General features: G+C 43.1%; 1 protein-coding gene across 1 annotated transcript in view; it reads left to right on the top strand.

Annotated features, from left to right (window-relative positions):
• Nucleotides 1-21,670, top strand: part of LOC114645969 (dickkopf-related protein 3-like) — a 165,626-nt gene extending 143,956 nt beyond the window's left edge. The window contains exons 6-9 of the mRNA XM_028793914.2: nucleotides 7,511-7,606; nucleotides 14,303-14,447; nucleotides 14,585-14,741; nucleotides 20,945-21,670. Of these exons, the coding sequence (XP_028649747.2) occupies nucleotides 7,511-7,606; nucleotides 14,303-14,447; nucleotides 14,585-14,741; nucleotides 20,945-21,065 (519 nt within the window). The 3' untranslated portion in view covers nucleotides 21,066-21,670. The remainder of the gene's footprint in view (nucleotides 1-7,510; nucleotides 7,607-14,302; nucleotides 14,448-14,584; nucleotides 14,742-20,944) is intronic.
• Nucleotides 21,671-23,152: the final 1,482 nt, after the last annotated feature.

Genomic DNA, 23,152 nt, shown 5'->3' with positions numbered 1-23,152 from the left:
GTGGCGGCTCCCAGCTCCAGTATTCTGGGTTAAGATTCTGCCCCTGGTTGCTGTCTAGGTGGATTTTTTTCTCAGTAATCCAGTGTTCTTCCCCTATTTCTGGGTCAAAGTGGCCCAACATGGCAGTGTGTGAGGGTCACATGGTGGAGAGACCCCCAGTCCTAGGATGGTTCTTGCTTGGGCTTCCACAAACTCTGGATTGGACTTAACAGTGGAATGGATCAGTATGGGTGGACTTATATTTTAAGCAACAAGAGCAACCGCAGAACTGAATTTATGCTGTGGACGCGTAGCCATGAGTGTTTAACTAACTTTAAATCTGTCAGCAGAAGCAAATCGTAACAGCCATTTCTGACTTATCTGTAGTTTACAAATGTCCCATCATACCTTTAGAAGACGATGGTAGCTATGGCATTGATCTGCATGTTGAGCTTGTGGAGTAGCACATTCACTCTGCTTTAACAATGGCAGCTGCGACATCTGCCACTTGGCACCAAAGTGACGCTCTCTCTTTTGAATATGGCACACTTCATTTGGTATTCTCCTAGTATTGAACAGCTGTTTGTTTTCTTCCGAGACTGTCGATAACTCTAAAAATGCAACTTTATTTCCGCTCTGAATTCCTCATCCGTCATCTAATTATGAAGCTGAAAGCAGATCCCGAGTGGAATTGATGTGGCTTTGCGGTTTCTGGCGTGAGGGTTCTCTCTCTGAAGGCACTCAGACGAGCCTTGATGACATTTAATGGTATTTTAGTTGTCTTTCAGCAAAGACAATGAAGAAATGTCTGGGGGTTAGATGACATTTGAATAGCAGCCAATGGCAAATGAAAACTACCTGATAAGGACGTTCCATAAAAACGCAAAAGCTGCAGCATCTGTCATGAGCAGTAGCAGGCAATTTAAAAACGTTCCTCAGCCAGTATGGGCAGTTTTCTGTTAAGTAATACAAATTGAGAATTTAGAGACGGAAAAGTTGGAGTTACTTGGAAAGAATGTCTGGAAATTATGTTTCCAGACCCTTAGCTGATTAAATCAGTCAGATTTTTGTGCCGCTACAAGCTGAGCTGAATGCTTAGACAAGCAAAAAAAAAAAAAAAAGAATGTCTGAGGTGGCACCAGGGGTCTGTCAGATGGCAGCCTGCTTTATGCTGTTGCTTCAGGCAGATTTCTTCATTTCAGACAGCACTGGCGTAACGGCAGCAGGAACTCGGTAAATTGTGCATCAGCGTCACCCCCAGACACACTTCAAGGAGTGGACCCTCTTAAATCGAGGTGGGGGTGTCGCACTAGAGGTTTTAAGAAGTGAATGTTGGCCAGTTTTTATCTACCAGGTCCCACACACAATCTGTCTGTTGGTTTATTGGTACATGATGCAATAGGCCACCATGTACAGTATATGGCGTCACTTAGTGGTTAGCAGGCCCGGCGGCTCTCTTGTGTGTGACGTTTGCATGTTCTCCACGTACCTCCCAGTGGTTCTCCAGCTGCCTTCCCACATCGCAGAATCATAGTAGATGGATGGAAATGGACGTCTCTAAATTAGCCCCTTAGAAGTGTGTGTGTGTCGAGGGGTGTTTGTGTTTAAGAGTGTCACACTTCAGGGACAAGCAAGACCAGAGCCTTTCCTTCAAGTACACAACAGGAGTCGCTCTGGGATAGACTCACTTACACCGGGTCTATTGAGAGGCACCTGTTGGCATAACGTACACGCCTTTGGAAAAAGGGAGGAAAAAACGGAGTGTCCAAAAAAACGGTCAGTGTGGATAGAGAAGGGGACACAGATGGACCCAACCAACCAAGATCTGAAGCAGCAGTATGAACCACTGCAGGACTTCACTGTTCCAGTCTGGGGTCACGGAGAGGGAACATCTAGACCATCTGTCTGCTCATGCAGGTAGCTTCAGCACGAACGTCCACTTCTGGATGCAGCGTAACCCCTGGAACGTACAGTAGCTCCATGGAGCGTTCAGCTCAATTTGACTGGATGAGGAATATGCGGCTCTAGCTACGTGCTGCTGTGGCATAGCCCATTGGACTTGAGGGTCCCGCATGTGCTGCTCGTCTTTGCAAAAGCGTCTCTTTGTCGTCTTGTGTTGCTGCCCTAAAAGACAACATGAACCTGGACATGCTTTCCTTCCAGCACTGCCTCACTGCACATGCTTATGGGATGGAAAGAAGTTCCTTCTAATGGAAGTAGCATGGATGGATGAGTGGATTTTACATTTATTTGCATAGCAGATGATTTTTTACCCAAATTGAATTACAAAAGAGGCCAACGTAATTGAGTTAACTTCAGTCTGGGAATTGTTTGGGAAGAAGTGTAACAGAACAATGTTATTGTATTGATCATCATAAGTGAAGATCTTAGAACAAAACACAAGTGAGTTACAACAACCCAGCAGCTAATATCAGTTAGACAGACATTCACTAAACAAGAGAGTCTTCAAACGCTTCCTAAACACATTGAGGGATTCAGCAGTTGGAATAGAGGTGGGCAGCTCGTTCCACCAGGAGCTACACATGAAAAGAGTCTGGATTGAAATTTGATGTCAAGTAGAGGTGGTCACCACCAGACGCCATTCAGTAGCAGGCCTGAGCGGTCGAGAAGGTGCATAGGACCTCACAAGTGTCTCCATATACATTGGTGCTGGTCCATTACGTGCTCTGTAGGCAAGATTGAAGGATCTGAACTTAATATGGATGCCAATGTAGTGATCTGAAGGGACAGTTGCCCACCTCGGCTGGTTGAATTCCAGATGTGCTGTTGCATTTTGAATCGTAGATGAATCGCTCTCTTTAAAATTAGTTAAAAATAAAAAAACACAAATTTCATTCCCAGTGGATTACAGACCTGGCCTGGGTTAGTCTTTGCCCATCTGGGCACTGCAGCTTTTTGCTTCTCTTTGTTAGGCTTTTGAGTTTGTCTCTTCTCACTTGTATTTGTTCTTCCATTCAGGTGCAATCAGCAGATTATTACCAATGACGCACGTCCTCGCTTTAATGCAATTCATTTTCCGTTGCTTTATAGAGCCTGGAGTGTAATGAGTGTGTAAACGAGAGGAGTATGCGGCTCTGACTACAGGCCGCTGAGGCGTATCCCACCCTGACGGACACATCGGACTTGAGGGTCCCCATCTGTGCCGCCCATCTTCATGAAAGCCCCTCTCTGCCGTGTTGTGCCGCTGCTCTGAGAGACGGCATGGGCCAGGAACTTCCTAACACCCTTCATAGAAGATATGAAGACAAGACTCCTGAGCTTTAAATGTTTAAACTTTTATGGTTATTTTAATAGCAGCTTACCTTTTTGTGCAAATAATCGTTAAAAGAAAAAATACAAAGAGGCCTCGACTTTCATGTTATGGGGTTGGCTCACACACCTCTAGAGAGCTGAAGGGAGAGGATTTGCATTTTTGCTGGCCGGCATGTCACCCCGGCCCACCCCTGTGGCTTTATGTAAATCCCCCTCAAACCAGGTGGCTGGAACATGTTTTCATGTTTCTAGTTCTTTGTGCCTCTTCATTGACAATGTTTTCAATAACTTTATTGTTTCTATTTATACTTTTTGCCACAACCCGCAATAAAAAGACTCATAAATCATGCCTTTACCAAACTGTCATTTTCATGGTGGGCAAGTGATTACTGGGCATGGGGAAAATCAAACCTGGGAATGCCCAAACTACCCATCTTCTCCTCCCACCCAGGGGCTGACTTTTGCCCACTTCAGGTCCCGACTACGTACTGAAAAAGAGCGGCCTTTTAAACTCAGTGCCAGGGTCACTCCCAGGGTCAGAGTTGTCTTTTAGGAATTGCACAAGAACAACCGCACAGCAGCATCTAGTGGACTCTGTAGGTACTACACTTCTGGATGCACTCTACATTAAAGACTGGTCTGTCAGAACAGTCCTCACTCCTTATTTATTTGTTAAAATAACTAGGAGCCACTTGTCAGGCTTGCTTGATGCCACGTAGAGATGTTGTTCACATCTCTGGTTTTGTGCTCAAGCTTATTATTGCTGGACCTCTTAAAGGAGAAACCTGGTGCTTGTTGTCCCAGACTGGCAATATGTGCAGCTCAACATTGGCCTGTAAGTCTTGTGAAGTTTTTTCATCCTCCAGGGCCTCACCGTCTCTTTCTTTGTCTTTGACTACAAGGCAGCCTTATCCGTTTAGTGCCCTGAGGGGCACTGCCCCTTTCTTTCAAGGTTTCCCTTTTCTTTTTTTTCTTGTTTATTGGCTACTTGTACTTTTAAGAACAACCTGGAATTGCTGGTGTGTTACTTAAAGGGAACAACATGACAATCCCGCACCGGTTTTATCCAGGTCAGAGGTCAGTGTCTTTTCTGACAGTCCATCACAGGGTCCTTTCACACACACACACACACACACACACACTCAGAATCATCAGTTTTTGTAACAGGCAAACATTTGCGTCCATGAGCAGCATTGTTTCAAAGTATTAAAATGCACAATAAATGGAGTACTGAAAAATAATGAAATGGTGGCAGCTGGTGGTCTCTGGGAGGCCTGCGGTGGGTACAGGTTTATAGATTGACCAGATCTTACACTCAGAGACCTGGGCCCGTATTTATCAAACATCTCAAAATCAAAACCTCACACTGTTCCACTCCATTCCAGCTAGTGTGGTGCTGAGGCGTCACCCATCACAGAACTGCACTCGGCTCCTTATTTGGGATCCTGCGGTGGTCTGTCGTGTGGAGGGTCCGTCAACAAGCTGTATCAGTGCCTAATCCTAACGTCTCAGAATTACTCCGAGGAAATACACTGAAAGTCCCACTGGGATAAGAAGTAGTTAGTTAGGAAGCGTCCTTCACCCACTCCCACCTAGAAATGAGAGCTCACGTTTGAGAATGAATTACATCACAACTTCACAACACCTTGAGCCACAAACTGGAAATCGTGATGATGTTTTGTAGTTTTCTGATACTAATTGCTAAGCTGCACCACAAAGATAATAATCATAATGTTCAAAGTAGAAGAGGCTGGACTTTGCGCTAAGTTGCACATAACTGTTGCCACTTTTCAAGAACATCATAAATAATACTGTAACGAGCGCCTTGATGGTAAGATCGAGTCACACACACTGAGAGTTAAGCCCGGGCACATTTATTTAACAATGATTGCTCCAGGAATGGTTCCTGCCTTGCTCCCTTTGCTTGCTGGGATAGGCTTTAGCTTCCCAGCCACCCTACTCAGGATAAAGCTTGCTTAGAAAATGGATGGATGATCCACAGCAGCACTTTCAGATGCATCACCTTCCCAGTATGGCCACTATGGAGTCTCTCCACATCTTCATGTACCATTTCTGAAGTCACCTTCGCTCTTCCACTGTGCCACGCCATGTCTTTCTCTGTGATCCGCTCCTCTTCTGCAAGACTCTGCTTATCCAGTGACCGAGTAGGATCCCTTCTGGCAGTAACGGGATTTGAACTGACATCCTTCCAGATACCAGCACAGCTCCTTAGCCATAGAGCTGCCACTCAAATTCACGTCACTCTGAGCATTTTGAGTCAGTGAGACGCGTGACGCATCTTTTCTTTCCTTAAGCTTTGTGGACTGAATTGGGTTTCTTTTCACAAAGCATGCAAGGCACAGTGGGCACACATCCTTATGGTATTTGGGCAATTTTTGATGTTTTCACCTCTGCTTTTTAAAAATCTTCACATGCTCACTTTTACTTTGCACAAATCCATTTCCACTTTCTGCCAGAAAGATGAGAGAAATTAAAAGGGCCCTGGCACCGTTTCTTAATGAAACCATAATTAGCCTTGGCATTTTGTAAAGTTTGACTGTCTGTAAGCACGTAGCCAGTGTCACTGGTTGATGAACTCCCTGGGGCAGCTGGGCATGAGATTGCGGGTCCTCACATGGAGAGGTTGGCCAAACATAAACACACTCGGACTCGATGTTCACATTAGCTTAATGAAATTTACCGAATGACGTCAAATGGAAGAGCTCCTCACATCAGGTTTTTATTAGTTCTTACCTGCTCACTCATAATCCACGCATGTTCATTCTCAGCGCTTTGTGCTGTGGCCGATTCTCGTGTTCCTCATTCACACGCCATTCCCTTGTCTGCTGCAGCTTGATGTCCTGCTTCTGTCTGATTGTGTTCGTTGTTGGGTTTTTTACGTCATCTTTGTGTAATTTCAAATGTTTCTCATATTGTCTTAATAATATTTCATCATTGTGTAGTTTAGCTCCTATGTGTGATCATATGTTCTGTTATGTCCCTTGTGCTTTGTGGGTGGTTCCCAAGAGGCGGGGCCAACCTGTCTGTCTCCTTGTGGACCCGCCCCCAGCCCTGTAAAGGCTGAGGAGACTTTATTTTGTCTGTTCTTGGTGTTGGTGAGTTCCCAGTTGTGTTATTACTGATTATTGAATTTCTGACCTCTGCTCTGTTTTTGACCACCATTCTGTATTGGGAACGTGTTTGCTATCAGATTGCCTTTGGGCATATCCATTTTTGCCTTTTTGTGCTCTTTTGATCAGTCAAGAGTTACAGAGCTGTTTGAAAATAAATCAATTATTTTTATAAAGATACTTCATCTGCCATTTATTATATATAGCAAGTGGTTTACGGTTATCCTCTCCCTGTCAGGGCATTTCGTAATGTATTTTAGAACTTACAGATTTGTGGCTGAGGGCCTACTTCCCCGGAAGCCAGCAGGTGGGATTTGAGCCCTGGCTGGATTAAGTGTGTCTCTCTTCTGGGTGAAGCAGTGGGGATACTGGCCTGCTGCCCCACCAGAGTGGAAGCCCCTGTGAAGACTGTCTCCACATCATAACAGTTGACTGCCCCCGGTGGCTGGTAATGCCGCTCGGCATGACTTCAGCACACACTACTATTGGCAGGTATTGTTGTCTTCTTTCTTGGATGTCCCATTTTATGACGCCACAGGTAACCTAAAAGTCACAAGCCGTACTATGAGCCTTTGTTTCACCCTTCCTTATTCTATACTTTCAGGTCCATTTGAATGAGGTTGCCTAGACTCCATCATGCTGTACCGTTCATGTGTTTGTAAGGACTAGCAGCAGAGAGACTGGAGGTGGCCATTTCTTGTTAAGGCCAGTGTGCTCTTTAGTGGCCGTACTATTTAAAATAAATGTAATGTGTGAAAACCCATCTATCTGTCACTGTGTTTGTGGGGAGGCAGGTTCCTGTCCCAGTGCTATCGTCTAGGGCTGCTTCATGCATTGTGCCCAGTCCATCACAGGGCATATTAACACTGGTAGCCATCAAAGCACCAGTGTATTTCATCTGCATGTGTCTGATATGTGGGAAAAATACAGAAAATGTGGAAGGAGACAACCAGCCAAGTTCAGCCAGGCATAAGAAATGATCTGAAGTGCCTGTGGCAGCATCACCAGCCAAAGTATCCACATTGCTGGCCACGTTAATGAAATGCTGTATGAGTCCTGCGGTTATTAAATGACCAGAAAGAAGCACATTTGTTTATCAAACATGGCCTTCCTTTGTTGTTTTCCAGCTGGAGTGCATCGTCGATGAGGACTGCGGAAAAGGAAATTACTGCCAGTTTGACTTGCTGCAGGCCAGTTGTCTGCCCTGTAAAACTGAAGCTGTGGTAAATATACCCTGACATTTCTAAACTTAAATCAAATGTGTTGTGAATGTGAATTCATGGTAGCAAGTGTTTTTTTATTTTGTGTGTGTGTGTGATAACAACACGCTTTCTTTTGAAGAGTTTGTGGTGTACATCATCTTGTGCATGTGCTCTTCTTCATGATCAAACTAAATGCCAGCCATGAAGGACGGTAACCTTCAAACACCTAGCCATATAAAATGAGGATTATCAAATACTAGCAGCTGATGGTCTAATTTTAGGCTGTGACCTGATCCTGTCTTATCATTCGGCAAACGCTGTCCAATGTGCGTCATCAGAGCTGAAGGGTTAGCTAGCAGAAGATTAAAATGTAACCGCCACGGACTAATGGATGAAGCCATGAGAGAGGACGTTGTGTCCATTCCACGCACCGCCTCTGAAAGTAGTAGTGATGTGAAGTCTTTAACCTCCTTAGCGTTAGACCCGAGCGTCACTTGGCCTGTAAAAACAGAGCTAAAAGCGTTAGTCCCGACTGTATAGACACTTCTCTCGTAAGACCTGAGGTTTACTTGGCCTGTAAAAGTGCCAGCAGCGTTAGTGCCAAGTGTTACTTGAGCAATGGTATGGGGCGTGTCTTAAGTAAGTGTCAGGCCCAAACATTACCTGGGCAACAATGTAGACCAATCGTCTTTTAGCATCACAATGGTGTCGCGTAAGAAACACCTCTCGGCAGTGATGATGAAGTGAATCGGTCTTCAGACAGTGAAATTGAAACAGAAAGTGATTCTGGGAATCCGAAAGTGACACTCGCACATGTGCAGTGTGCTGTTCATATTATTATACTTTCTACACTTCTGGCTTTGTACTTTTAGAGATTTGCACGTTTTACATTAGAAAGATGAGATTTAATAAAAATATAATTTTTCAAGCCAAAAAATGCAATACTTTTTATGTTTTTTTGAGAAAAAAATGTAACGCTAAGGAGGTTAACCTTGGATTAATTGAGCCTAAAATGGACACACACCAGTTTCACCGATAACTTTAGGAGTGGGCAGTAGGAGTACACCTCCATTGTGCTAGTTTCACTGGGTACCGGTGTAATGTACGTGCATACGCCTTTCATACTGAGACTTATTTTGTATCAAACTGCTCATGTAGTACAGATTAATGTTATGATTTAACACAGAAACACCTCACCATCCATCAAAATGCCTTTTAACACTCGGCTACTCAGATAGATTTGACTGTAGGTGTTCGCCTCTCTTGAATCGATAAAAGTAGAGCTTTGTTCTGAAACATACACACCGCCACCGCTGCCAAGTAAACACAGCATAAAACATGGCTTTTCTGGTCCTTCCTTCATGTTTGCATTGACTCGCCAGTCAGGTTGAACTGCACAGCACTGTGGGCAATTCTCTTAACTGAGTAGACTCTCTTATTATACATAAAGATTACTTTCAGGACGCTAACACACCAACACAAAATCCCATTTCCTTGCATATTGATGCTTTACGTTAAAGTGTATTCACCAGTAATATGGTTTTTTCGAAATCCACCCTAGAAGAAGAATTTCACTGGGTTTACCGGATCAACTGGTACTCAATGGTACTCAACATTGGACTCTCTTTTTCGTATGGCTCTCATCTTATAGGCTTGCCCCTTTTCCGTTTAGCAGAATATTCCCACTCCAGTTTGGTAAACAGAGATCATGTATAGGGTCGTTACGGTCACATGTACTGTACAAAGCGCACTGAAATTCCTCCTTGTTACCTAGGATGGGGTATCACGAGCTGCCTGTGTCAGTTAGTTTGGTTGTTCCCTGCAACATCTCACCTATACCACACTTCATTCTGCCATTTCTTAAGGTTGAGTTGCGCTTTTTTTGTGTGAAAATATCGGTTCTTAGGACAATGAAATCAATCCAGAATATTGTAGACTCATGGTGTCACACTCCACTCCGCTAATTAACCCGAAACACCTGCAAAGGTGTCCTGAGCCTTTAAATGGTCTCTCAGTCTGGTTCAGTTGGCCACACAAACATGGGGAAGGCTACTGACTTGGCAGTTATCCAGAAGACGGTCATTGACACCCTCCACAAGGAGGCTAAGCCAAACAAGGTAATTGCTGACTGTTCACAGAGTGCTGTATCCAAGCATGTTAATGGAAGTTGAGTGGAAGCAAAAAATGTGGCAGAAAAAAGTGCACAAACAACAATGATATCCACAGCCTTGAGAGGATTGTGAAGCACAGCCCATTCAAGAATTTGGGGGAGATTCGCAAGTATTACAACTTTCTCATTCCTTGTGTCAAGCCACTCCTGAACCAGAGACAACATCAGAAGTGTCTTATCTGGGCTAAGGAGAAAACGGACTGCACTGTTGCTCAGTGGTCCAAAGTCCTCTTTTCAGATGATAGTAAGTTTTGCATTTCATTTGGAAATCAACACCCCAGAGTCTGGAGGAAGAGTGGAGAAGTACAGTATCCAAGTTGCTTGAGGTCCAGTGTGAAGTTTCCACAGTCAGTGATGATTTGAGGAGCAATGTCATCTGCTAGTGTTGGTCCACTGTGTTTTATCAAGTCCAAAGTCAGCTGAGCCATCTACCAGGACATTTTAGAGCACTTCATGCCTCTCTCTGCTGGCAAGCTTTATGGAGATGCTGATTTCATTTTCCAGCAGGACTTGGCACCTGCCCACACTGCCAAAAGTACCAATACCTGATTTAATGACTGTGGTATCACTGTGTTATTACATCATTGGCCAGCAAACTCGCCTGACCTAAACCTACTAAAGCATCCTGTGCTTCCATAACACCTCAGCAGTGCCACAGGCTGATCACCTCCATGCCACGCTGCATTGATGCAGTAATTCATACAAAAGGAGCACCGAGCAAGTATTGAGTGCATACATGGACATACTTTTCAGTAGGCCAAAATTTCTGTATGAATCTTTTTTTTTATTATCTTATATGTAATATTCTACTTTTCTGAGATACTGAATTTTGAGTTTTCATCACCTCTAAGCCATAATCAGCAAAATGAAAAGAAATAAACACTTGAAATATATCACTCTGTGTGTAATGAATTTATATAATATACGAGTTCCACTTTTTGAATTGAATTACTGAAATAAATGAACTTTTTGATGATATTCTAATTTATTGAGATGTACCTGTATAACTAATAGAGAAGCAGAGTCTTTATATATAGAATTGTTTTTTAATTCACTGAAGAAGTGTCCGGTGATTATGTCAGATGGGCCGGTGGGGGCAGAAAAAAAAATGTAAACAGAAGAGAAGAAACCAAAATCTGCAAGGGTTTCAAGGCCAAAAGAGCACCCAGCCCCCTCTGGGAATCCATATTACTAACCGAGAATGGTAAACCGGATGGCATGGACGCAGGTACACGGCGATGGGACCATGAGACGTACTGCGCAGGCGCGTACAGCTCAACTAACGGAAATAGCAAATAAAACAAATGTGCTGCTTGGGATTGTACAAGCCGCTGAACGTTTTACACCAAATTCAAACACAATACAGCTCAACTAACACACGGCCCCAGAGAATGGCCACAGAACAAACAAACACAACAGGATTCGGCGCCCCGCCCAAAGTCAAACCGGAGAGAGTACGGATGCAACAAACGTCCACACTACACAGCATAGTGAAACCCGAGATAATATGGAAGGCGCAGGCGTCACCGCCATATTGTGAGTGGCACTACTGCAGAGTGAAGTTAGGAATAATGTGCTGCTTGGGATTGTACAAACCGCTGAACGCTTTACACCAAATTCAAACACAATACAGCTCAACGATACACACACGAGCCCACCTGGATAAGATCTATGAACGCAGGCGCCTACAACACGCGTCTGAAACTGCGGAAGCAAAGCAGGCACGGGTTCAAAACGAACGAGCTCGACTGACGGATATACAAACACGAGCCCGCCTGGATAAACAACACGCCCATAGCTGAGGACTAACGACACAGCCACACAGAAAAGAGGATTCTGCACTGCACCCCAGAGTCAAACGTAAGACACTACGGGGTCCGCAAAGGTCCACAAAGAGAGTACGGAATATATAAGAGCACACCCATCAAAAAAAAAATCAATCGTGTAAAAGCACATAGTACACACAAATCATGTGCTCTCAGCGCATAAGGACAATACGGAGAATAGAGACCCAAAGGCATTGGAGAGAAAAAGGCAGATAAGAGATTATGAAAGCAGTGGAATTCGAAAGGCTCAAACAAACGATGGCGCGATACACATGCAGACAAAGGTACACAATATGAAAGCAGTAAAATTCAAAAGTATTGTAGCGTCCCACCCAGGTTGAGGGCTTTTTGGTTTTAAGTGACTGTTAGGTCCGATTGAGGGAAGGCGGAGTACAGCACGGAGGACTGAGAGCGGGGTATTGATTTAATGCAGTAAGGGGGGGGCGTTGGAGAGGGTGCTAGAAAGTTGTGTTTGGGGTTAGGAAGTCAGCGATTGTTCAAGTAAAACTTTTGTGACACTTTATCATGTCAGTCACTACAGTATCAAAGAAAAGATAGAAATGATTGCATTACCGCAAACAAAAGGTGATTAATCATCAGAACCAGGTGTAATTGAAAAAATACCAGGACAAATTGAGGTCTGAAAAAAAGAGTAGACAACAAAGTCTTTTCGCATTCACATCATTCAATGGACAAGACGTGGATTTACACAATAATGGACCATATGCTATGAGAATCTGTGGTCCCACAACAGTTAAAGGAACGACAAGTTAAATTTCAAAGAGTATACAATTCGGTCGGGTGTATATTGATGATCTCGGAGAAGCGATGCAAATTTTAACAGGCAAAGAGAAAGGTGATGTATATATTCCGCGAATAACATTACACACCAAAGGAGATCGTGATATGCCATTCGTAGTAAAATGTTTACAGTTTACCGTGGGAATAGCTTTTGCTATGACAATTAATAAATCACAGGGACAAACAGAAAAACTCAGATTATTTATTACAGAAACAGAAACAATATTCACTCACAGGCAGTTATACGTTGCGTTGTCACAATGTGTCTCCAAAAAATATTGCTTTTAATGAAGCTTTAAAGTAAAAGTAAAAATAATGAAATTGAAACAATTCCAAAAAAAAAAATGTAAAATTGTATATCCAATTAACCAAACACAGGGGTTGGCGAGCGAAGCGAACAGGGGGCGAAGCCCCCTAGTTCTACCTAACATAAATGTACTTAAGTCATTGTTTTTTGGGATTCGTTTTAGAAGATTCAACACGATGGGTCTTGTGGAAAGTTTCTTGAAATGCATCTCAATGAACACACCATTGGTGTTCCTGTATTTATAAGTCATGTCATTCTCTGGCCCACTTAAACCAGGGCTTGGGGGGAGTGGGACTGAAGCCTATCCCAGAAAGCATTGGGCGCCAGTCCATCACAGGGTGGATACATAACCCCACCATGGCCAATATAACATCACCAGTCCTCCTAACCTGCATGTCTTTGGACACTGGGAGGAAACCCATGCAGATGTGGGGAGAACATTTAACTCCACGTAGAGAGGACCCGGGATGTGACCTCTGGTCCCCTTACTGCAAGGAAGCAGCGCTACCACCTCACCACCCTGCCGTGCTGCCCCGGGTATAAGTCATCCTCATCACGTCAAAACTTTCTGGCTTAGATGTTGGGCATTGGATGCCACCCCTCATATTATTCCTAATGTTTCCCAGCAGGCATTCTGTTGTCTATGAAGATGGTCCTGTAGTTATCGCAGCTAATGTGCCTCATCTCCTTGTTGTAATTCTTACGTCATTCATTACAGGGAACGTTATTTTTTGATTTAAATTCATTTTTATTGTTTTTTTGTATGTTTTGCTGGAGGTGCCATCATGGCACCATTTTGGGTTCAAAGTCACCTTGTGATTCTTTTCTTGTTGGCAGTGGCACTCATTGCTGGTCATATGACACTTGTCGAGACTTCATATGACATCCTGAATCACATGAACATATGCGATGGTGTTGCGGTCTTTCCTCTTTCCAGGTTTTTGGGAGAAGATAAATTATGCAAACTCCCAACCATCCATTTTCAAACTGGCTGATCCACAGCAGGGTTGCAGAGGAGCTGGAGCCTATCCCAGAAAGCATCAAGCACAAGGCAGGAATAACCCCTGGCCAGGGCTCCAGTCCACCTAACCTGCTTGTCTTTGGCCTGTGACTCGCAAGTCCAATTTGTAAATTAGGGAAAAGCATTTTGAAGCAGTCAGGAATTGCAGCACTTACTCTTTTGACAGTTTCTGCCCAGGGCAACACAACTGGCAACCTTAGCTCAGCTGCCATGGCATTTCTCGTACATTCAAAATAAAATGGGTAGCCTTCAGTAAGCTGTAAGTGAACTCTTAGCAGTCCACATATCAACAGCAGTGCATTTCATGACCGAGTCTGAGCTGCAAGTCACTCAAAGATGGTCTCCGCTTGGTCTGTGGCGCCTGTCGTCACTTCTGGCCAGCAAAATGAAAAGTACAATGGACCTTCAGTTCTTCCGATATATGCACAGTAATGATGCGGCCAAAAAAAACTGCTCTGCTTATTATAAAAACACAGTGTGGTGGTCCTTACAAGTGTGTGTGCGTGCTTTCTGTCCGCTTGTCTTTATTTTCATATCGTGTTGAAAAAATATAACATGAATGTAAAAGCACCCTCATCTGGTCTTGTTCTAGAACTGCACAAAGGACTCGGAATGCTGCGAGGGCCACCTTTGTGCTTGGGGTCTCTGTTCTGCCAGTGCCATCAAAGGGGGTCCGGGATCCATCTGCGAATACCAAAACGACTGCAGCAGCTCATTGTGCTGTGCATTTCACAAAGGTGAGAGATGGCGATGTGCATGAGGTGGACGGTGCCGCAGTGGCTGACCTGCCCTAAACGGTTACTGCCCAGGCCACAGTCGGATAACTGCTGCTCGGACCTCCCTCTTAAATTGTCTTCTTTCTGTTTATTTTCAGCTTTGCTATTTCCCGTCTGCACACCATTGCCTCAAGAGGGGGAACGATGTCTTGACCCATCTAATCCCTTACTAGATCTGGGGTCCTGGGACCTGGAGCCAGAAGGTGCTCAGGAGCACTGCCAGTGTATGGCTGGGCTCCGCTGCCAGCTGAATGAGTAAGTTTTAGAGGGGACAGGGTCTCCTATCACTTTGTAAAAGGATTTGTTCTTTTTTTGTTTTAGTCATACCTAAACGTCAGCCATTCTCATTTTAAAAGTCTGAGCATTTGAGTGATAGCTTGCAGTGCCCAGGAGTTCAAGAGAGCTGTTGGCCACAGTTTAGTATCTCCTGCTGCAGATAAACACATGAATGCTGAGGCCTGGGCTGCTAAATCTTGTCTCCATTAAAGCAGTAGTAACATACGGGGCCATATAAAAATACTGGAAACACCTAGTGGTATGTTGAGAACACCAAGGGGCCTCATGTGAAGTAGGTTTACTGTTGGCCTCCATAACAACTTCAGTCCTTCTTGGGATACCACCATGCAAGTCCTGAAGTGTGTCTAGTGGGATACTCTGCCACTAGTCAAGATGAAAATGCGACACTTCAGAGAGGGATAAATGAGGTAGAAATCTCCTTCATATTCCATCCTCCAGAACTTCTCTTAATACTTGAGTTATATTTGGGACATGGTAGCTGGGAAGGCCACGGGAGGCGTTTGCAGTTCATCCTCATGTCCATGAGCCCACTATTGAATTAGTTTAGCAGCAGCATATATAGGGCATTATCATCTTGGAATAACGGAGCATCAGAGTGGACCAGCTCCCGTAAACTGGCCTCCTGTTCCATGGCTGCCCATAACATTATAGATCACTTCAATGTTTAACACATGTACACCCATTCAGATTCAGGAAATAGACTGAGAGATGACACATCACATTTTGCCACTGCCAACGGCTTTAGATACACGTAAGCTTCTGGGTCTGTGCACTGGTCGTGGTGGCTTACGAATGGCAGACCGGCTAAAAATTCCACCTTTGTGAAGCTCAAAACATACATTTACTTGTTGAGATCGGGTGATGGAAATGCTGTGATTATTTCTGAGGCCGTACCTTTGTGACAGTTAGCACCCGTCCTGTGAAGTGTTAGTCCGTCCCTCACAACGACCTTCAACTTCAGTATAAATGGCGTAGAGGCAACTTACAAGTTATCCATTTGTCCGACTCCCTAACTTGAAGGGAATGTACTGTGCAGATTCCTGTTCTGCTCCCTCATCAGGCCACAGCCTTTTCAATTCTAAATGGGACAATCCAATCCAATCCAATTTATTTTTATATAGCCTATAAATCCCACAAGAAGTGCCACAATGGGCTTTAACAGGCCCTGCCTTTTTGACAGCCCCCCAGCCTTGACTCTCTAAGAAGACAAGGAAAAACTCCCAAAAAAAAAACCTTTGTAGGGAAAAAAATGGAAGAAAACTTGGGAAAGGCCATTCAAAGAGAGACCTCTTTCTAGAAAGGTTGGGTGTGCAGTGGGTATCAAAAAAAGGGGGGTATGCTGATGTTGTGTCACTGTCCATATTACACACTCATCTCAACCGCCAAAGCTTGAGATGAGCAAACAAAACTATCAGACAGCATAAGACCATCAATCTCAGCCCAGAGCTGCCACCAACAAGTCGACTTCAGAAATAATTTCAAACTTGCCACTTTGTCTCACCTGCACAACATTCCGGCAGTGGATGTCGTGCAGCTGCAGTTCAGGGAGTCCATGCTCAGGTCTAATCCTCTGTGCTCCTTGACATTTACCGCCATTTCTAAAAGTGCTGACAGCCCTGTGTGCCTATGCTAGTTTTCCCATTTGACTGACTGTGATTTCCTCATGACTATTGTAAATGTATGCACAGTATAGATGGTCTTCATTTGGGGCAATGCCAGAAAATCAGAGATTTTTATTTATGTTGTAGTGGTTCATCTCATTATTTCTCTACCACTTTGAACCGTAGCCACTTATGCATGATGTGTTCCGCCAGCGGGACATTGCTATATTTCAAAGTTGTTTGTGTGTACTGCAATAAACCTACAAGTCAATCAGAAGTAATAATTGTATTTTTAAAAACCCAAGGGTGTCTTCTATTGCACACACATATGCCAAGGCGAGCAGCACATCCCAGCTGAGTGAATCTGCTTTTATCAAAGTGGCTTGACGTTTCAGCCATTTGCAGTCTTATTACATAAGCAGAATAATATTTGGAGTTATGTAATTTAGGCGCAATAATGCCAAAATACCCTTAAGGCATAAGGGGTTAACCCTGTCGAATCAAATGAACATCAGACACCAGAAACTAGATATGAAATTTAAACATTTTCAGTATGTGATTTTTTTCTTATTTTACTCAGTTCATCTTTTTTCTCTCCCTGGAGGTCAAATGTAAATTCTTCATTGCATTTCTGTACATCCTCAACATGTATCACCATATTTATTTCAAATTGCCTATTAGTTAGTGAAGAAGGCTCTTCCCACTACTCTCAGTACTGTACGGCTGAAGCCCACCTCTACATCTGGCCAGGCTGCACAGCCGCCTGTCCCTTCTTTTGTCCAACTTTGCACTGTTTCGCTCGCTGTCACTCTCAGTCCTCCGCGAACCTGATTGAAGAGCATAAACCGTGTGCTGCTGTCAGTCTTTTCGTAGGGGCAGAGCAATCTGGAGGGAGTGCACAGCTTACAGTCATATGAAAAAGTTTGGGAACCCCTCTCAGCCTGCATAATCATTTACTCTACTTTAAACAAAAAAGATAACAGTGGAATGTCTTTCATTTCCTAGGAACATCTGAGTACTGGGGTGTTTTCTGAACAAAGAGTTTTAGTGAAGCAGTATTTAGTTGTATGAAATTAAATCAAATGTGAAAAACTGGCTGTGCAAAAACGTGGGTCCCCTTGTAATTTTGCTGATTTGAATGCATGGAACTGCTCAATAATGATTACTTACAACACCAAATTGGTTGGATTAGCTCGTTGAGCCTTGAACTTCATAGACAGGTGTGTCCAATAATGAGAAATGGTATTTAAGGTGGTCAGTTGCAAGTTGTGCTTCCCTTTGACTCTCCTCTGAAGAGTGACAGCATGGGATCCTCAAAGCAACTCTCAAAAGATCTGAAAACAAAGATTGTTCAGAATCATGGGGAAGGCTACAAAAAGCTCAAGAGGTTTAAACTGTCAGTTTCAACTGTAAGGAATGTAATCAGGAAATGGAAGGCCACAGGCACAGTTGCGGTTAAACCCAGGTCTGGCAGGCCAAGAAAAATACAGGAGCGGCATATGCGCAGGATTGTGAGAACGTTTACAGACAACCCACAGATCACCTCCAAAGACCTGCAAGAACATCTTGCTGCAGATGGTGTATCTGTACATCGTTCTACAATTCAGTGCAATCTGCACAAAGAACATCTGTATGGTGGGTGGCGCAGTGGTAGCACTGCTGCCTCGCAGTAAGGAGACCAAGGTTCACTTCCTGGGTCCTCCCTACGTGGAGTTTGCATGTTCTCCCAGTGTCTGCGTGGGTTTCCTCCCACAGTCTAAAGACATGCAGGGTGGATTGGCAATCCTAAATTGGCCCTAGTGCGTGTGTCCTGCTGGTTCCTGCCTTGTGCTGGCTGGGATTGGTTCCAGCAGACCCCCGTGACCCTGTGTTTGGATTCAGCGTGTTGGAAAATGGATGGATGGACATCTGTATGGCAGGGTGATGAGAAAGAAGCCCTTTCTGTACTCATGCCACAAACAGAGTCGCTTGTTGTATGCAAATACTCATTTAGACAAGCCAGATTCATTTTGGAACAAAGTGCTTTGGACTGATGAGAAAAAAATTGAGTTATTTGGTCATAACAAAAAGCACTTTGCATGGCAGAAGAAGAACACAGCATTCCAAGAAAAACACCTGCTACCTACTGTCAAATTTGGTAGAGGTTCCATCATGCTGTGGGGCTGTGTGGCTAATTCAGGGACTGGGGCCCTTGTTAAAGTTGAGGGTCGGATGAATTTAACCCAATATCAAGAGAAAAGCCAAGCAAAATGACACCTGTTATTGGCTAACTAAAAAGATTACAATATGCAAGCTTTCGAGGCAATTCAGGCCCCTTCTTCAGGCAACATGAAGAAGGGGCCTGAGTTGCCTTGAAAGCTTGCATATTGTAATCTTTTTAGTTAAGCCAAGCAAAATAACACCTTTTATTGGCTTTCTCTACATTCATAAAGGCTAACATGGTACAACACCCTAGTACTCAATATCAAAAAATTCTTCAGGATAATGTTCAAGCATCAGTCACAAAGTTGAAGTTACGCAGGTGTTGGATATTCCAACAAGACAATGACCCAAAACAGTACAATGAGAAGTACAATGTTCTGGAATGGCCATTACAGTCCCCTGACTTGAATGTCATCGAACATCTATGGGATGATTTGAAGCAGGCTGTCCATGCTTGGCAGCCATTAAATTTAACTGAACTGGAAAGATTTTGTATTGAAGAATCCCCTAATCCAATAAACTTAATGTCGCTGCTGATATACTACTGTTTCCATAAGGCATGTCATATATTAAAAGGAAGTTGCTACTTTGAAAGCTCAGCCAATGATAAACAAAAATCCAAATAATTTTTCATATGACTGTATTATGGGCTATTTCGTTAAAAACACTTTTTAATAGTGTTTAACATAAATCTGTACAGTTTTCATTTGATTTGGTGTCAGCTGGAAATCTGGCAGGTTTCAGATGGAAAAAAAAAACAAACATCAATGCATTTTGCTGATTGCTACAAAGATGATATTCCTCAATAGACCGCCAGTTAAGCAGCCTGGATACGCACAGCCTCCAAAACCCCTTATTTAGTTGGGTTAGGGAATGTCATGTTATTACAATGACACAAGACATAGTTGGGTTTTTAGAAATATTATCTTACTTGGGTGAGTACAACAGAAAAATATGGTCAAAAAATCGTGCTGCTAATTTTTCCAGATTACATTTAATTACATGTTTTTAGCCTCACATGTCTCCTGGGCTCTTTTCAAATTTTCCTGCAAGTTTCTATGGTTTGTTTCTGACTTTCAGTATAAACAGCTTCACATTCTTTTGTCTGAAAAGAAAAAAAAAGTAAAAAGAAAACTAAATTCCCTGCCACTCAAATATGGGCTAAGTTAGAAAAGAAAACAACAGGTTAAGTAAGAATATTGGCATAAATGCACTCAATGTAGTGATTCAAAATTATGGCAGAGGTGTTGCTCTGCATTTTATACACTTAAGTTTTTGTGCTTTGGCTTTCCTCTCCCAACAAAATGAGTAAAATTACATTACTTGTGCACGCAATTGGCAACATTTAACATGTAAAACATGGCTGTACTCTAAATATGAATAAAGATTAACAAGCAGAATCATTGATAATATATTGATTATTGCATCCACACAGAAACTGCAGCACTTACTTGTCACAAATGTCCTTTTAAAATATGCAGCCCTTCTGTGGTGAGCACAAACCCCAGCTCTGCCAGTTTTATTTCACCCTTTCAAATGTGCTTCCTCCAAGCTAAAGGAGAAGAAATGGAGCCTACATGTGGTTAGGGTAGAAAGAGCTTTTTATTGGTAGCTCCAGTTTCTTGCACTATTTTCACAGGTAGAATCTGTGCATGGCATGATGGGTCACCATTATGGCACATTGTTGTTCTGTTGTAATGGCTACTTTGAATATGACCATAACAAGCAAGCCTGGGTGTACATGGCCTTGGTGTTAGACTGGCGGTTCTAACTGATGGTGGCTCCTTCCTTGTGTTGGTGTCTGTGTACCAATGGCAAAGTAAGTGGCAGAAGCACCAGGAGAAACAGCATCTCTGGTATCTGGCCAAACACGACAGCTTTACATACAAAGTAAGTATCTGCAGCAGAATAGTCAAATGGCATTTTCAGCATGTACTGAGATAAGCAGATGCATCCTCTCTCTAGACCTGACTGTAGATGACTGCAAGTAAGGTTTCCAAACCTGGCCCCCACCAGAAATCTTTAAAAGAAAAGTTCTAGCACTTTATAAAAGTAACCAATTTATGTCTATTCACCCATTTTCTTATCCTAGGAGCATCAATCACAATGCCAACACACTCTCCCGTGCCATGTCAATTTAATATTTGGCATACAAACCTCACACCAACAATAACCTAGCTGGTCTATGAGTCCAACTCTATTGCTGTGAGGTGATGTTTCTAACCAATGTGCTGCCCCCTACTGTTTTGTTCCAGCCTTAAAACATGTGAACTTCTTGCTCTACAATGTTTAACGCATCAGTCTGCTCCCCGTTTCACTTCAACATGAATTAATTTGTTTTTCCCCCCTTCATTGTAGGCATGGTCCAGTTTGTGAAAGGAAAGATTCGTCACAACAGGAAGCTGACACAGCTTTAGATTGGACTTCCAAAAGATTTCACTTACAAAAAATAATTGAAAATGGACTGCCCGTGTGGTAAAAAACCTGAAGCATACAATCCCCTCTGGTCATCTGCGCCAGATGAAGCAATTCTGCTGTGTGCTGACTGTGCTTAATTAAATAGTTTTTAGTGCTCAGACTGTCAGATTTCCTCTGTTCTGCAATAAAGTGTCCATCATAAATGTCTAAATGGGTTAAATTATTGTTGTGGGCTCTAAGCGGTCATTTCCATTTTGGGTGATGCAAGATAATCTGAAGACAATCTGTGCAGGTTCTCTTGTTAGGAATTTCTATATAATGGACATGTGCAATACAGCATAACTTTCCATGACCTTTTCTGGAAATTGGGATTTTTACTTTATGGTGTACTATGTGGTGGATTATTGATTTATTTCTGTTATAAAAAATCATGAAATGTTTTTGACATTTGTGCTAATAAATGTTTAATGATTTTTGAGTGAAATTCACCTTCTCTGCCAAGTGCTTTACAGTAGTCAGCCCTCTTATAAAGACTTGGGGACACTTGACCAAAACGTCATTGTGCTCAAAATCAACCGAATATTGTGGGCTCTTGTGGTTTTCCTTCTGAAATGAAATACAGAATCTTAAGTTGATGTGAAAAATAAAAACAGGCTTTAAAAAGTTGGTGTGTACTTGAATTATCTTGAAAGTCAAATATTGTGCACATTTTTATGAACATTTAAATGCAAAGCACCAGGCTACCCTACAAAACCTCCATGTGCAATAGTGGGTCCACAGCTTAACATTTTAGCAGCCCGTTTCTAAATAAATAAATACTTAACTGGTCGGCTTGTTCTCTGTGGATGTGCGAGCACGTGCGGGTTGTGGTCTGTCTCAACGGCTTTCTGTGGTTTGCGATTGTGGCACTGCTCCTACAGAGGGCAGGATGAGCCAGCCAACGAGTATGGTGAAGGGTAGTGCGGGCACGAGTCCTGCAAAGGATTGGCGATCTAGTGGCACATCATCCCTAATGAATACTGGTGAGCAGTGGGTGTGCGACAGGTAGTCTACCTCAGGTATCCAAGGTATGCCAGGGGTGCAAGAAGGAAGACAGGAGGACAACCGAGCCCATAAGGTCCTGCCAACGCTGCTTGAGGCAGCTAAAACGGGGTTCAAATGGTGAGGACCACAGGTGCTAGCTAGTGTCTCCATCAGCTGAATAAGCAATGGGTGACCGGGGGAAACGAAGAGGGTGCTGCACTGGGCTCGTCTGACAGAGAATGAAGAACCCGATGACTGTTGGTTTACTACTGTTTTTAATTTTGATTTTTAATCTCATGGATTGTCACCAGTTTTTAAGGATTGATTATTGAAGACAGCACTGCACTTTTTGGACAGGTTTTTAATGGTTTTAATAAAAGCACCATGTTCCCTTTTGTACCCACCCCTGAATTTGAGTGACTGCCCTCATTTGCTGGCTCAACTCTCAGGTACGTTATCGGCGGTAACGGATTCAAGAGGCTCCCAGGATGCAACTAGTAGGATGGTGCCGACCCTTACCATCACACTCCACACTTGATGTAGTCACCACAAGGTGTTCTCTATTTCTACTGTGGTTATCATGACAAAATTAGCTGTTCATTCTTTTGAGAATTTCAAATGTTGTTCGTGTAGTTCACTTTAAAGGCTAAATAATGAAGCCAAAACTGGATTCATGTCAAGTTTCCATTTCTTATGTTTATTAAAATCAGACTTGATCTGTACCTTAACCTTGGTATTTTTGAACAATCTGTCACACAGGCCAACAGTTCAACCAATTAGGGAAAATCTCAACATTTACTTTTAGCTTTGTATCTTAATAGATTTCATGACAAGTCAAAACACACAATGTCATGTCATTATTGGATGAGCTAGCTAAATCAGAAACGATGCAAACAGCTGTTGCATAATTTTTGGCTGTGTTCAGGTGGGAATCACATAATGAATACTTAAAGCAGCTAATGTACTGTCACATAGAAGACTACTCTAGATCAGTGGCTCTAAAACTTTTTGCGTCTTCTAGGGGATCTATCCCACTTGGAGAAACCCCACCGATCATTGTCCCTTTCCTTCCTTGGAGAACCACTTCTGATAGTCCATTTGTGGAGGCAGTTGGGGTTTCCCTTC

The sequence above is a fragment of the Erpetoichthys calabaricus genome, chromosome 2 (genome assembly GCF_900747795.2).
Source record: "Erpetoichthys calabaricus chromosome 2, fErpCal1.3, whole genome shotgun sequence".
Taxonomy (NCBI): domain Eukaryota; kingdom Metazoa; phylum Chordata; class Cladistia; order Polypteriformes; family Polypteridae; genus Erpetoichthys; species Erpetoichthys calabaricus.
This window is presented reverse-complemented; position numbering and strand designations above follow the sequence as displayed.